General features: G+C 39.7%; 1 protein-coding gene and 1 pseudogene across 1 annotated transcript in view; both read left to right on the top strand.

Annotated features, from left to right (window-relative positions):
- IL1R1 (interleukin 1 receptor type 1) overlaps positions 1-11,985 on the top strand; it is a 69,698-nt gene extending 57,713 nt beyond the window's left edge. The window contains exons 9-13 of the mRNA XM_032840321.1: positions 4,613-4,730; positions 6,448-6,599; positions 8,779-8,922; positions 9,677-9,844; positions 11,178-11,985. Coding sequence (XP_032696212.1) covers positions 4,613-4,730; positions 6,448-6,599; positions 8,779-8,922; positions 9,677-9,844; positions 11,178-11,596 — 1,001 coding nt within the window. The 3' untranslated portion in view covers positions 11,597-11,985. The remainder of the gene's footprint in view (positions 1-4,612; positions 4,731-6,447; positions 6,600-8,778; positions 8,923-9,676; positions 9,845-11,177) is intronic.
- Positions 1,645-3,376, top strand: LOC116856769 (annotated as a pseudogene).
- Positions 11,986-14,828: the final 2,843 nt, after the last annotated feature.

Consider the following 14,828-nt stretch of genomic DNA (forward strand, 5'->3'; position numbering starts at 1 on the left):
TCTGTAATTAGTGGGAAAATAAAAACAAAGTATGTCTTTAAATGTTTCTTTCGATTTCCTGCCTCTCCTAGCAGAAATCTAGTCACATCTGATTTGCCCGCCCTCACTTTCCTGTGGATGTTTCCATGAAAACATCAGCCAAAGGCTAAGTTCAACAGGACTAGAAATGAGAAATGTAATTTATCTGACTGGCACGGGATGGATTTCTTAAGATCAGAACTAAGCTTTTAGACTGATGGGTAGGATAACAGACCAAAAAGGAAAAGTATTTTTCTAGAATGACCACCAAGTCAGTGAAATTTTTTTATTTCAAGAGCAAAGACATAATCCTATAAGCATCCAAACCTACTTTATACAATCCAGTAACCACTAGCCATATGTGGCTATGTACATGTAACTTTAAATCAAGTAAAGTTAATTAATTTAGTTCAATTAAAAAATAGTCCTTCACTATTTTTTAGCCGTATTTCAAGGGCTTAATAGCCATATGTGTCCAGTGATTATTGTATTAGCACAAATATAGAACATTTCTTCCATCACCGAATGTTCTCTTGAAAACCACTGGTCCAAACATAAAAACAGATTTTGGTATCAGAGGATCAAAAGCCAGGCTGAAATGCAAAGTTCTTTTCTGTAAAAGTCACTGCATGAAGACAGTGAATAGCTGTACAGAGATTAGAAGGTAAACATTTGTGACCACAGAGATCACAAGTAGGCAGAGAGGCAGGTGGAGGGGGCGGTGCGGGGGAAGCAGGCTCCCTGCCAAGCAGAGAGCCTGATGCAGGGCTCCATCCCAGGACCCTGGGATCATGACCCGAGCCTAAGGCAGAGGCTTTAACCCACTGAGTCAACTAGGCGCCCCCCTTCTTAGTTCTAATGCCACAGATCTATTATATATCTGTTGCTCTACCACGGCACTTTGCCGGGCCACAAACCATTGCAATATCTAGGATTTTCTTGCCCTCTCCCCACGAACCACTTTTTGCCCTGTTGGCCATAGCTTCTGTTAAGAATTCATGTTCTAGAGGCATACATTTTAGGCCTCTGAAGTTCAGGTGGCATTGATCTCCAAATCTAAAAAATAGCTTCATGTTAGGAAATAATTATTTTAATATACCCCGTTGACCAGATGCACACGTCACCCTGTCACGTGATTATCCTGAAGGGTGTCAAACAAGCTTATGCTAAGGTTCAATAGCAATAAAATGACTTAGAAAAATAGGAACTGGGGGATACTTCCTTAACTTAATAAATAACATCGATTCAAACTGATAGTCCCTAATATTCTTAATGGAGAACCACACTAGTGTGAGACGTTCTACAGGCATAGACCCTCCAAGCAAAGATGCCCAAATAACCAGCATTGCTTCACATATTCTAGAAGTGCCCCGTTGATACCATCATACATAAAAGAACCAAGGCATGCTTACTGTAACAGGGAAAAGGACTTTATTATTTTCAGATCATATAATGTATGTATGTATTTCAAGAAAGTTACCGGGGAGAGGTTAGAATTAATATATTATTAATTGGCCAGATGCAAAATTAATATTCTAGGTGTAGCGGAAGTCCCTTCAGCTGCGGTGGTGTGCTGTGGGGAAGAGATGGATTTCTAAGTCCCCGAGCGAGGTCCTGCCTCCCTGAGACCACTACTGCGAGGAGGAGACTCTGGGTGAAGCCGTCATCACTGTGTTTGACCAGGAGGCAAAACCTTTAACTGGGGACTTGAGGGATAAGAAGGAAAGAGTGTACATTAAACTCAGTCACTGGACATGGTGGCAGTGAGATTCACTTTGAAGTGACGATGGCGGACGACACATCTCAGGAAACTCAAAGAATCATACTGTCAAAGACCGGATGTTCCGTGAATTCACTCAGGTTTTTCTTTGAAGGTCAGAGGATTGCTGATAATGACAGTCCAGGGGAGCTGGGAATGGAGGAAGATGTGATTGAAGTTTCTCAGGACCAAACAGGGAGGTCATACCACAGTTTAGATATTATTTTTATTTTTTTCTTCTTTCCCCTCAATCCTCTTTTAGTTTCAAAAATAATTCTTTTGTCTTGTGGTGTTCAAGATGGAATTGAAGACTGGCCCCTTACCTCCTTAAGGCATCTGGTGGTGTGAATTCTGGTGTCCATTAGTCATTATCATTTGTTTTCCTGGCGTTGAGTTTTGGTGATGAAACCTCAGTTCCTGTCGCCCTCTCCTTTTTACAAATTACACATGTGCACAGAAGGGCCACCCTTTTCCAGGACTGTGCGTCTTCAGGCTTGTGGTAAATAACTCGCCAATGCTAGTGTTCATAATGGCTTTCTGACTGGCCCTGAAATTCTGGCTCGTGATTACTTCCCTCCTGGACATGTGGCTTTCAGTAGGAGATGGAAGTTTCTCAGAGAACTGAGCTGTGGAAAAACGGTCTTTCCTTAACTTAAAGCTGCTTTTAAAATTTGAGGGTCTGGCCCCAAAGAAGAGGAATATTGGGCTGAAGTTGAGGGGCCGTAGAGATGGTGAAGATAGGGACTAACTCCAAAGATGGCTTCACTGAAGATAAACCATTTTAAGATTAAAGAAAGAGCTTGTTATAAGACTCCCCGAAAACTTGTGATTTTCATAAGTAATTAATAAAGTTTTTCATGCAGAAGTGTATGCAACAGAGCACTGCTCTTTTTATTTCATTTGTACTTTTTGGCCTGGGTATAGGGGTTTTAAATGGACATTGTCTATACCAACTTCATTAAAATAAAAATATTTGTAGAAGCAAGCAAATGACTAAAATTGATATTCTAAAATGGTAAACGTGTTTGGCAATAACCGGCTAGAGAACATAATGGGCAAAGAGATCCCATTTGCAACAAGTCATAGAGATGTTTATAAAATTCTTAGCAAAATCTTTCAAAAATATATAGGATTTATAGGAGAGAAAAAAAATGCACAAATTCTGACCTATCTCTCAGGAAAATTGAGATTTAAAGCTTACATATCGACAAAGAGTGGGAGTGATGTTATTTCCAATGGGGAGAAAATTTGTTCTTAGTGGAAAATAATCTAAAGCGATATACTGTGTCTGTGGTATTAAAAATTCACAGGGAGGGAAGCAGTTAGGATAAAAATGTCTTAAAAGGCTCCAAAGGGGAACAATAATGAAAACAATCTTGAGAAACACCGAATTAAGGAAAACTGTAATAGAAATGTCTATTTTTTCTTACATGGAAAACTGGAAATTGTAAAGATAGCAACTCTTAAAATTATAGCTTTAATGGAACTCCAATAAAAATATGAATGGGCACAAAAGTTGGCAAGTAGTTCTAAAATACACCCAGAAGATTAAAATGATGAGATTATTAAGATAATCTTGGGAAGAAGAGCTCTAAATGATACTAACATTTACCCTAACACTGCAGTAATTAAGATTTGTGGTACCAATGGCATCAGTATACGCATTCAAATCAAGAAAATCTCAAATAAATAATTTATTTTCTATAAAAGTGGCATTACAAATTGTAATTCAATAAGTGGTTCTGAAATGATCAATCAGCTATTTGGACAAAAGCCTTAGGTTAAATCTCTCCCTCACACCATACCCAATTATATTCTAGATAAAGAACTAAAACAATCAAAACAATAAAACAATGAAAACATTTTATATACCTCAATGAAAATGTACATAGATATTTTCCTGATTTTAGAAAAAAATTGTGAGAACAGATAAAACAGAAATTTGACCAAGTAAAAAATAAAAATATCTATACCCAAAGAATTTCCATAAACAAAAATAGAAGGAAAGCAGTGAACTCTGAACAGTATTTGGAATAGTTTTCATGCATGATAAAGAGTTAATATCATGGCTATTATAAAGAGCTCCCACACAGCAGTGAGGTTTATATGAGACTCAATTAGGTAATGGCATAACAAGCAGTTCTTAAAGGCAAATGAATACTAAACTTATAAAGGACACGTTCATTCACCTGATTTCAAGCAATGCTGTTGAAAATTTAAATGGAATTTTTTTTTTTCTCTTGTTGGTCAATGACCAAAAGTATTTGGAATCTGGGGGCTAAGGGGATAAAAAGCACTTGTTTACACTACCGGACAAAGTGATGTTATGTATAGTCTCCCTTGGGTGAGAGGGGCTGGCTTTTTAAATCTGTACTTCCTGATTCAAAGTAGTGCTTCAGTATATGTACAATATTGATGTGCAAGAATAGTCATTAGAATTTTAATCCTAACAGTGAAAAAATTAGGAACAAATTGTGTTTAGCAATAGGAAAAGCATCAATCCTAATGTATTTGTATTATGGAATAGTAAACGGCCTTGAAACAGACTATTTTGGAAGGCTGATCTCATGAGCAGGAATTCCCAGGTTACAATATTTACAAATAGTAGACCATGACACTCCATTTTTAAAATTGCATGTGTACACAGAGAAGATGAGGAATTAGAGGCATGAAGTTATTAATCACAGTTATCTCCAAGTGGTGGGTTTAAGGGCAATTTTCCTTTTTTTTTTGGTACTTTTCTATAATTTAAAATCTTTACTCAATGGCCATTTATTAATCTAGATAGATCAGATAAAAGTCAATTGCTAAGATTAAAACTACATTGCTTTGCAGGATCCAAGCTGCAATTAATCTGCAATGTCAGTGGCCTGTTTAGTGACTCTGTCTTCTGGAAGTGGAATGGGTCAGCAATTGACGAGGACGACTCCGTGCTGGCAGAGGAATATGTGCTGTAAGTATGCTAAAATGTGCAACAGAGAAGTTGTGGTATTAAATTTCATGTCGTGAAATGTATACAACCTTGATGGTTTAGTTGGATAGCAAAAGTTAGTTGATGGGCCCTCGGTGCTTTGCTGTCCCTATTGAGTTTTGCTGAGCTGAACAGGATTTATAAGATCTTCTACACTTCAGGTAAAAGTATGTGTCATTGTGGTGCAAATAACAGACCACTTGGAAGGCTTTCTCTTGAATTTGGATAAATATGTTACAACATTCCAATGAAGCAACTTTCCTGAATTACCCTTCATGTTTTTTTTTTCTTTTTTTTTAATTGTGTTATGTGAGTCACCATACAGTACATCATTAGTTTTTAATGTAGTGTTCCATGATTGTTCCACGATTCATTGTTTGCATATAGCACGCAGTGCTCCATGCAATCCGTGCCCTCCTTAATACCCATCACCGGGCTAGCCCATCCCCTCACCTCCCTTCCCTTCTAAAACCCTCTGTTTGTTTCCCTGGAGTCCACAGTCTCTTGTGGTTCGTCTCCCACTCCGATTTCTCCTCCTTCATTTTTCCCTTCTCCGAATGTCCTCCATGTTATTCCTTATGTTCCACAAGTAAGTGAAACCATGTGGTAATTGTCTTTCCCTGCTTGACTTACTTAACTCAGCATAATCCTCTCCAGTCCCATCCATGTTGATGCAAAAGTTGGGTATTCATCCTTTCGGATGGCTGAGTAATAGTCCATTGTGTATATGGACCACATCTTCTTTATCCATTCGTCTGCTGAAGGGCATCTCGGCTCTTTCCACAGTCTGGCTATTGTGGACATTGCTTCTATGAACACTGGGGTGCATATGGCCCTTCTTTTCACTACATCTGTATCTTTGGGGGTAAATACGCAGTAGTGTAATTGCCAGGTCATAGGGTAGTTCTATTTTTAATTTTTTAAAAAATATTTTATTTATTTATTTGACAGAGATCACAAGTAGGCAGAGAGGCAGGCAGAGAGAGAGAGAGGAGGAAGCAGGCTCCCTGCTGAGCAGATAGCCCAATGTGGAGCTCCATCCCAGGACCCTGGGACCATGACCAGAGCCGACGGCAGAGGGTTTAACCCACTGAGCCACCCAGGCACCCCTATTTTTAATTTTTTGAGGAAACTCCATGCTGTTTTCCAAAGTGGCTGCACCAATTTGCATTTCCACCAACAGTGTAAGAGGGTTCCCCTTTCTCCACATCCTCTCCAACATTTGTTGTTTCTTGCCTTGTCGAGTTTGTGTTCTGGTTTTTTAAAAAGTTGAGGAAGGACTCGTTAAGTGGGACCAAGAAGCAGGGGCTCCACGTCTCAAGTCTCTAGTGGCTTTCTGTTTCCTCTCTAGGGATCAACTCCCGACTCCTTAGCATTCTCCTTGGCCATCTGCTCCAGGCTCCTCGTCTTATGCATTCTTCTCCGTGCCCTCATGGTGACTAGAATGCACATCCATCTTTTTCTTCTTGGAAGCTGGTAATTTTACTTTGTTCTCTGCTTCTGAGTCTTACAGACAGTTGTCTTTGCGCTATAAAATCTCAGATCAGTATTGCTAACAGCCTGGTTATTATTCCTGTGCATAGGGCTGGTGATAATTTCTGCTGCAATTCATGTGGTGAATAAAGAGATAAACCATGTATATGTGTCTCAGTTATAGTTTTCCTTAAACAAATTCATTTATTCTTTCTCTTTTGAACAGAGTAAAAAATCCTTCAGAAAGAGGAAAGGATACAGTCATCGACATTCTTAATATTTCAAAAGTGGAAAGTAGGTTTTATCTATATCCATTTACTTGTATAGCCAGGAATACAGATGGCCTAAGTTCAGCATATATCCAATTAATACATCCAGGTAAACAACAGAATATTTGAAATGCAGTTTTGGTTTACTGTTGCAAGAGTCTATGACCTTGAGGTTCGCAGTGCTGTTTCCTCTGCCTGGAATGCTTTTGGAGTCCTCTTAACCTGGCGAACTTCTATTCTTTCACTTGTCAGCTGTACCATTTCTTCTCCTGGAAGCTTTCTGTCCTTTTGCCTGCCCTTAACAAGCTCTCTGACCAAACAGACAAGGTTAGTGCCTCTGTTATATACTTTCAGAGAACCCTATGCCCCTATCACAGTATCTGTCATACTTAGTTTTCTTTATTGATTTAAATTCTATGATGGTGCTGACCACTTATCTTAACAGTCATTCTATTTCCAGAGCTAGTAGTGACTTAAATCTGGCATATCATAGGTATCTAATGAACATTTTAAGTAAATGACAGCATAATGGACAGGGGAAACCTAAACATCCACTTTCCAGAGAGGATGTCAGAAGTTACTGGGTTTTTTTCAATTATATAATCAAACACAATATTAAAAATATTTGTGAAATATTTTGATTATTTGTAGTTGGATTAAATATAGGGTATTTATGAATGTGTACATGGGAGAAAATTTAAAAACCTATAGACAAACTATTAGAATTAGAAATGAATTTAACAAGATCACTAGTGCCTCTCTACATATAAACACATATGTGTACATACATACAGTATTTCTATGTAGTCAATAAATACCAACAACAAATAGAAATTAAACTTAAAATATTAAATTTATAATAGTATCAAAAATTATCAAATACTTAGGATGAATCTGACAAATGCTATTTAAGACCTCTGTGATACAAACTAAAAAAAGTCATTGAGATAAATTAGAAAAGACCTAAATAGGTAGAAGGATATACAATGTTCATAGATTGAAAGACTTTGTATTATAAAGATATCAGTTCCCTCCAAATGAATCTATAGATTCAAAAAAATTCCAACCAAAATTCCAACAGTATTTGTGCAAGTTTGGGTATGTGTTTATGTGGGTGTGTTGTTGTGGGCAGGTTTATTCTTAAAGTCATATGGAACTGTTAAGGGGCAAGAATAATCAAGGTGGTATTGAATAAAAATAGCAAATCTGGAAGATTTACACTATAGGTATCATGATTTTGTGTGAAACTACCATAATTAAGGCTATCAGTGTGAACTATTCATTGGGCCAATTGGATATTGGTCTGAAAAATGGTATATATCTTGATTCCTATTTCATATTTAAATCAGCTGCAGATGGATCCAAGACCCAGATTGGGAAATTAAAATAATAGGGCTTTTAGACTCTCTTTTCTGGATGCCTACATGAGCCCTGACATTTAGAAGGCACTTTTTTCTTCTTTTTTCTCTACACCACACCCCCTTACCTTTCCTTCACCTTGCTACTCTGCCCCTCCTCCACTGTAATCATTGGAGGGAATGAAGCTAGAAGAATGTGGAAGAGTGACACATTCTGTTTGGCATTCCTAAGCCCCTTCTTTCCTTTCCCCTAGACTTCAGCTTTCCTGATTCTTATACCTCCAGAAACTTCTGTAGGGTTTTGAGTGACTTTGACTTGTTTTACTCTGAAGTGCTCTATCCTATGTGCTTTGGCACTTTTTCTGTGTTATTGCATATAGCGGACCCTTGACTAACATGGGAGTCAGGAGCATCAACACTTCTATCCCAGTCAAAAATTCGAGTATAACTTCGAGTCCCCAAAACTTTACTGCTGATAGCTTGCTGTTGACCCCATAAACAGTTAATATATATTTTGTATGTTATGTGTATTATATACTACGTTCTTACTATACGGTAAGCTAGAAAAAAGAAAATGTTATTAAGAAAATCATAATTTATAGTAACTGTATTGTAAAAAAAAAAAAAAAAAAGTATAAATTGACCCATGCAGTTCAAACCTGTACTGTTCAAGGGTCAACTGTATTGTAAAATTTAGGTGGAAATTTAATACAGTGCACCTCAGTTTTATAAAGTATCAATTCTAGATGGCTTTGTACATTAGTATGTTTTATTAAGTAATAATAATGAATATGTTAATATTATCTGGGATTTGGGATGGCAGAACAGTCCCAAAAATGGTTTCTCTGAGATGATAATATTTAATTTGGTATGCCCAAATTTTTAATTCTTTTGGTTCTAATATCTTTTTTTTCCTCTTCTCTGCTATAGTGCCTGATTTCAGGAAGCACACGATTGGTATATTTGTCATGTTAACAGTAATAATTACATGCTCTGTTTTCATCTACAAAATCTTCAAGGTTGACATTGTGCTTTGGTACCGGGATTCTTGCTATGATTTTCTCCCCAAAAAAGGTATGATTTTGTATTCTGGGCAACTTTTCCTTGTTGGAGAGAGGGGGTAGCTAAGAGATAACAGAAGATAACTGAGAGGCTTTTTACTTAAATTTTAAAATGAAAAGTGGCATATACAAGCATAGTAGTTACTCTTACATGTCATTATAGTTTGGGGACTGAATAGGCTAAGTAGGATTGTTTGCAAGTTCCTGCTTTAGTGTTCCTCACAGTGGGATAAACAGGCATTTCAGAGCATTTGTTTGCCGGTCCAGTTTAGTACTGTTGAGGGTCGGCCCCTTGCTGGGTAGGACATAGATGACCCCATGATCTGCCTTCAGAGGAAAGAAACGATGGTTTTCATGCATCAGGGAAGCTCTCGCTTTCTCTTTTGTTTAAACCTTGCAAAAAAAAAAAAAATTTAATACTACGATACTACATAAAAGGAAGAAATGGATAGAATTCAGGGCTGAGACACAGAGAAGAAGATAAGACCAGGTTGCTAAGGATAGTTCCCCGACCAAGAGGAAAAGAATCTCTGCACATGAGGCAGCCATTCAGTAATAAAGAATACATTCAGAGTGAGACACAATAAAATAGAGACTTGTAGGAGAGCGCCACTTTAAAAAGTTACTGTATTTTTGGTACAGCTGCTTTATTCATACACTCACACACACACAAATTAATAATTCATTCTGAACTGCATGTTGGGGAGACTGACGTTACCAATTCTTTCCTTTTTTTGGATCTAAATATTTCACATTTTCTCCTCTAGCTTCAGATGGAAAGATCTATGATGCTTACATACTATATCCAAAGACTCTTGGGGAAGGGTCCACCTGTCCCTCGGATATTTTTGTGTTTAAAGTCTTGCCTGAGGTCTTAGAAGAACAGTATGGATATAAACTGTTCATTTATGGAAGGGATGCCTATGTTGGAGAAGGTGAGTGTGTCGTGGAAAAGAGTGAAAGTCTTTGTTGTAAAAATAATCAAGAAATTAAAAATAGAGCTTCCCTATGACCCTGCAATTGCACTACGGGGTATTTACCCCAAAGATACAGATGTAGTGAAAAGAAGGGTTATCTGTACCCCATGTTTATAGCAGCAATGGCCACGGTTGCCAAAGTGTGGAAAGAACCAAGATGCCCTTCAATGGACGAATAGATAAGGAAGCTGTGGTCCATATACACTATGGAATATTCTGCCTCCATCAGAAAGGATGAATACCCAACTTTTGTAGCAACATGGACGGGACTGGAAGAGATTATGCTGAGTGAAATAAGTCAAGCAGAGAGAGTCAATTATCATATGGTTTCACTTATTTTTGGAGCATAACAAATAACATGGAGGACATGGGGAGATGAAGAGGAAAAGGGAGTTGAGGGAAATTGGAAGGGGAGGTGAACCATGAGAGACTATGGACTCTGAAAAACAACCTGAGGGTTTTGAAGGGGCGGGGGGTGGGAGGTTGGGGGAGCCAGGTGGTGGGTATTAAGGAGGGCATGGATTGCATGGAGCACTGGGTGTGGTGCAAAAACAATGAATACTGTTACGCTGAAAGGAAATTAAAAAAAAATAATAATAATTGCTAAAGTTAGGTTTTGTCTTTCTAGAAGGACCATAGTGTAGGTATACAGATTTGGCTGTTTTAAGAACCTCCTCGGTGGTGTGTGATGGCGATTTTCACATCTATTAAATGCAAAATACTTACTTTTCTCATATTTTGCTGGTAGAATAATTGACTAAGTTTTATTTAGTTTTGGAAAACTTCACAGCTAGTTAGATCCAATAGTTACTTTCCACGGGAGACAGTACCACAGGAGTGGAAGAAATCAAATGGTTTAAGATTTTAAAATTTTTGCCAGAAATAGATTCTGAGTCCTAAATGAAATATTCAGCTTTTGTGGGTCAGGTCTTGAGTTGGTCTATAAAATCAGAAACTTCTTTCATCTTAATTAAGATGAGAAAAAAGAGGGGGCATCTGGGTGGCTAAGTTGGTTAAGCAGCTGCCTTCAGCTCAGGTCATGATCCCAGGGTCCTTGGATAGAGTCCCAAAGAGGCTCTCTGCTTCTTCCTCTGCCCCTCCCATGCTCATGCTGTCTCTTTCTTTCTCATATAAGTAAATCTTAAAAAAAAAAAAAAAAAAAAAGGATGGGAAAAAAGAGCATTAGAAGACAAAGGGGATGGGATGGGAAGAACCTTGTGGGGTTTTGGTTTGGGAGAGAATGATTATTAATTGAAATTTTACTCACTCTTACTGTGCTTCATGTTTTTAGACATTGTTGACGTCACTAATGAAAACATAAGGAAAAGCAGAAGACTGATTATCATTTTGGTCCCAGAAGCAACAGGATTGGGCTGCCTGGGGAATTCATCTGAAGAGCAGATAGCCATGTACAATGCTTTTGTTCAGGATGGAATTAAAATTGTCCTGCTCGAACTGGAGAAAATCCAAGACTATGAGAAAATGCCAGAAACCATTAAATTCATCAGGCAGAAACATGGGGCCATACGCTGGTCAGGGGACTTTAGAGAGGGGTCATGGTCTGCAAAGACAAGGTTCTGGAAGAACGTCAGATACCACATGCCAGTCCAGCGGCAGCCCCCTTCATCCAAACCCCAGTTTCTGTCCTGGGCCACAAGGCCAGACTCTAAGAAAACGCTGCAGAAGGAGGTGCAGGTGCCTCTCGGGTAGCTTGGGAGAAGCTCGGCCCAGAGTTCCTTGGGTGACTCCCGTCTTCGGGCATTGTAGGCTGGGCTGTGCCCCCACTGACCGTACAGTCATAAAATGCACCTGTGGCGTCCCTTATCCCTGAGGTCATCTGGAATCAGATCGTTAAGGGAACAGAATGTGGTGGTGATAGCAGGTCAGCCCAATTCAGAACCGAGGACTTGGAAATCCTTTCAGAAAGCAACAGATGCCCTGCCTGAGTTTTTGGACTGCTAACAGGCACCGGGACCGCAAATGAGAGGGAAGAACTAGCAGGAAATATTTAGCATCTATAAACGGTTTTATGAAGTTGTCTACAGTCCAAGGGCGGGTCCGTGGCCCAGTTCGGGTACTGCCTGGTCCCTTGCCGCCCCCCCCCCCACTGGCTTTCCTTGGCAAAGTGAGACTGCTATTTCACAGATGAGGGTAGGAGAACTTTCCATTTGCTTTGCACTTTCCATATGCATCGACAGCCGGCTCTCCTTTTCCAAAGACCGCATTTCATTTTACAGACATTTATAACTCTCATTTCGGTGAAAAGAGGGATTTGTCAGGATTGCATGTTTTTGAAATAACCTTAGCTTTGTGCTGGAGAGAGAGAGACTAAAAAGCAGGAATTGCAGAGACCTGATCCAGCTCTGCATGCTTCCCTCGCTGGAATGACCATTCTGTTCTACCCTCCTCTTCTGAGTTCCACTTGACTCATCGCTTCTTTGGAAAGACAACTTCCAGGTCACTTCCTCCTCCTCTCTGCCACACACCTGGCCCACAGATTGATTAGCTGTCCTTCATGAAGTGCTGCTCTAAGCTCCTCCTGCTCTTACTAAAAGCCCTCTGCAGGGCTCCTCCTGGTTGAGGAGCCAACACCCTATTTCCCCAGTCTGTCTGCATGGCTTTTCCCTCACCATCCTGCTGTGTGAATTCCCAGGTCAGCCTCGTGTGCCTTCATGCCCACCACTCCTGCTCCCTCATACCTGCTTCTCCTCCTGTCTCCTCTGACCAGAATGCCTTCTCGAATTTTCTCCAGCGGACCAGAGTTTTATGAAATTTGAAATTTACTCCAGCTCTGTTTCTTTAAGAGATTTCCCCAGGAAACTGCACCAGCTCTCTCTTCTGAGTGTGGTAGCACTTAGTCTGTTGGCTGTCACTTTATGAGAAGGCGTTCTGTCTCCAGCCAGAAACTCTGCTCCTGGCTGGGGAGGCTGTGGGTGTGTCTCTCCTTGTCTGGGTGCCTTCCAAGTGATTTGCCTACTTGACGTAGATTTGGGTAGGGCTTTCTTATTGAAAAATGCCCACAGATGATCAGATTTAAGTTTCATAATCATCCTAATGTTATAGAGAGAGCAAGTGACCTATTTTTAAAAAAAATACATTCTTAGTGCTGTCGAACCTAGGGCTTACAATGGTGTTGCTGGCTTTGAGTGTAGTAGTGTCTTGAACACTTGACTTCGGGTCAATAAATGTCCCTTTCAGTCCTACCCCTAGCACTTTTGTGAGAAGAAATGATTGTTTTCTAGGATGGTGGCTGAGTCTAGGAAGGCTTGCATTTAAGAAACCAAATTCTAAACTTCTGAGTGTTGGAATTGACAAAAATTCTGGTTAGGTTTTCTGAAAACTATTTCTGCTTTCATATATTCTTTCCTGAAAGGTAAATATTTCTTAGTGAATTAAAATTGAAGGCAAGTTAGATTTTTGGTATAGGAAACTATTTTTTAGAACTTGATGGTACTCCTTAGAGAAACCCCAGAAAACTGAAAAGCCAAGTTCACATGCCACTTGCCCCATTTTAAAGGTTTAAACATGGACAGGCCCTCTGTTTTTTTATTTTTAATGTTCATTGTTACGAGTGAACACAAACTGGCACAGTGTATCCCCGTCCCCCACAGTGATCAGAGCTAGACAGAAACAGCTGAATGCTCTGCCTCTTCTCTTTCCACCTGCTTTTTCTTGGATCCGATCTGGCAGCCTCGACTAATAGCACTGTTTTGGACCTGCTGTTTCCAAAAAAACAGCCTTATTTTTATTTTGGCTGGGGTTTGGGGCTGTCATGGCCAAAAGGCCTATCAGCTACTTAAAACCTAGGTTGCTGGTGATTTTTAGTCTGTCATCTATAAAATACACTTGCGTATGTAGCGCCAAGGAAGCCAATTCTGAAACCTAGACTTAGCAGCAAAGTTCGCGAGAAAAATGAGGAGCGGGGAGACCGACCAAGAATTACCAGTGGCATTGCACCTGGAGTTCAGGGAGGGACAAGAATCAAGGGATGTGCCTGGGACCAGGAGGAGCCCCAACAGGAAAGCGCATGTCACCGTGTCATTCCCATTTCCCAGGGGAGGATTCCGGAGGAAGGAGCGACACTCTTAGTTCTCTGGGAACTTCCTTTGTTTTATTGTTTCCCCCCCAAACCTCTTTTAGGCTCTTCCTTTCAGGCCTTCCTCATTAATTAGATTTTACTGCATTATCTGATGGTGGTCAGCCTAAGTGTTCAAAGGAAACTTTGCCAACAAAGCCTTTCGCTTCCAGTAGTGAAAACTGGTTTAGCAGAATTTGTATTTTCCTTCTCCTACCGCCTCTTTGTGTATTTGTGATAAAAGAAAAGGTATTGAGCCATTTTTTCCAGTGGTATTTTTGATAAATTATATTTTTACTGGTTAATAATGAAGGGTTTTTAGAAATGTCTTTATACGATTATGAGCAGATACCAAGTATTTTTATACAGTAAAACACCTGATTCATGTACAGCATGTATCACTGGTCAATGGATTGTTATTTTCCAATAAAATTGGCAAAACCTAGTATTGAATATTCTCATGAAAATCTGTTTGTGCACAGCCATGTCCTGGGCTTACCGGGCCACACTCCCAGGTCTGATGTAGGGAGGGGACCCCTGGTGCCTGGGGAATTTGGAGGCCATTAGCCAGCCACTGAGCCCTGAATCCCATCTGTAGCTTCAGGGGCAGACTACCTGTCTCCTTGCTTCTAAAATGGATTAAAATGTGAGTTTGTTTTTTTTAGTGATTTGCTGTTTACTAGTTCAAAAAAGTTAAGGGCAGCATTTGTATGGACTTTTTTACATTTTACAAAAAGTTTCTGTTGCTTTTCTCCTTTGACCCTGGAAGTGAACGAAATCAGCCAACATGGTGTCCACAGCGCAAGCTCACAATGCTCAGGAACTCCAGGGATCAGAGAGAGCCCTGGCCCGTCAGTGCTGCTCTGT

The sequence above is a fragment of the Lontra canadensis genome, unplaced genomic scaffold (genome assembly GCF_010015895.1).
Source record: "Lontra canadensis isolate GAN:19392208 unplaced genomic scaffold, GSC_riverotter_1.0 scaffold112, whole genome shotgun sequence".
NCBI lineage: Eukaryota > Metazoa > Chordata > Mammalia > Carnivora > Mustelidae > Lontra > Lontra canadensis.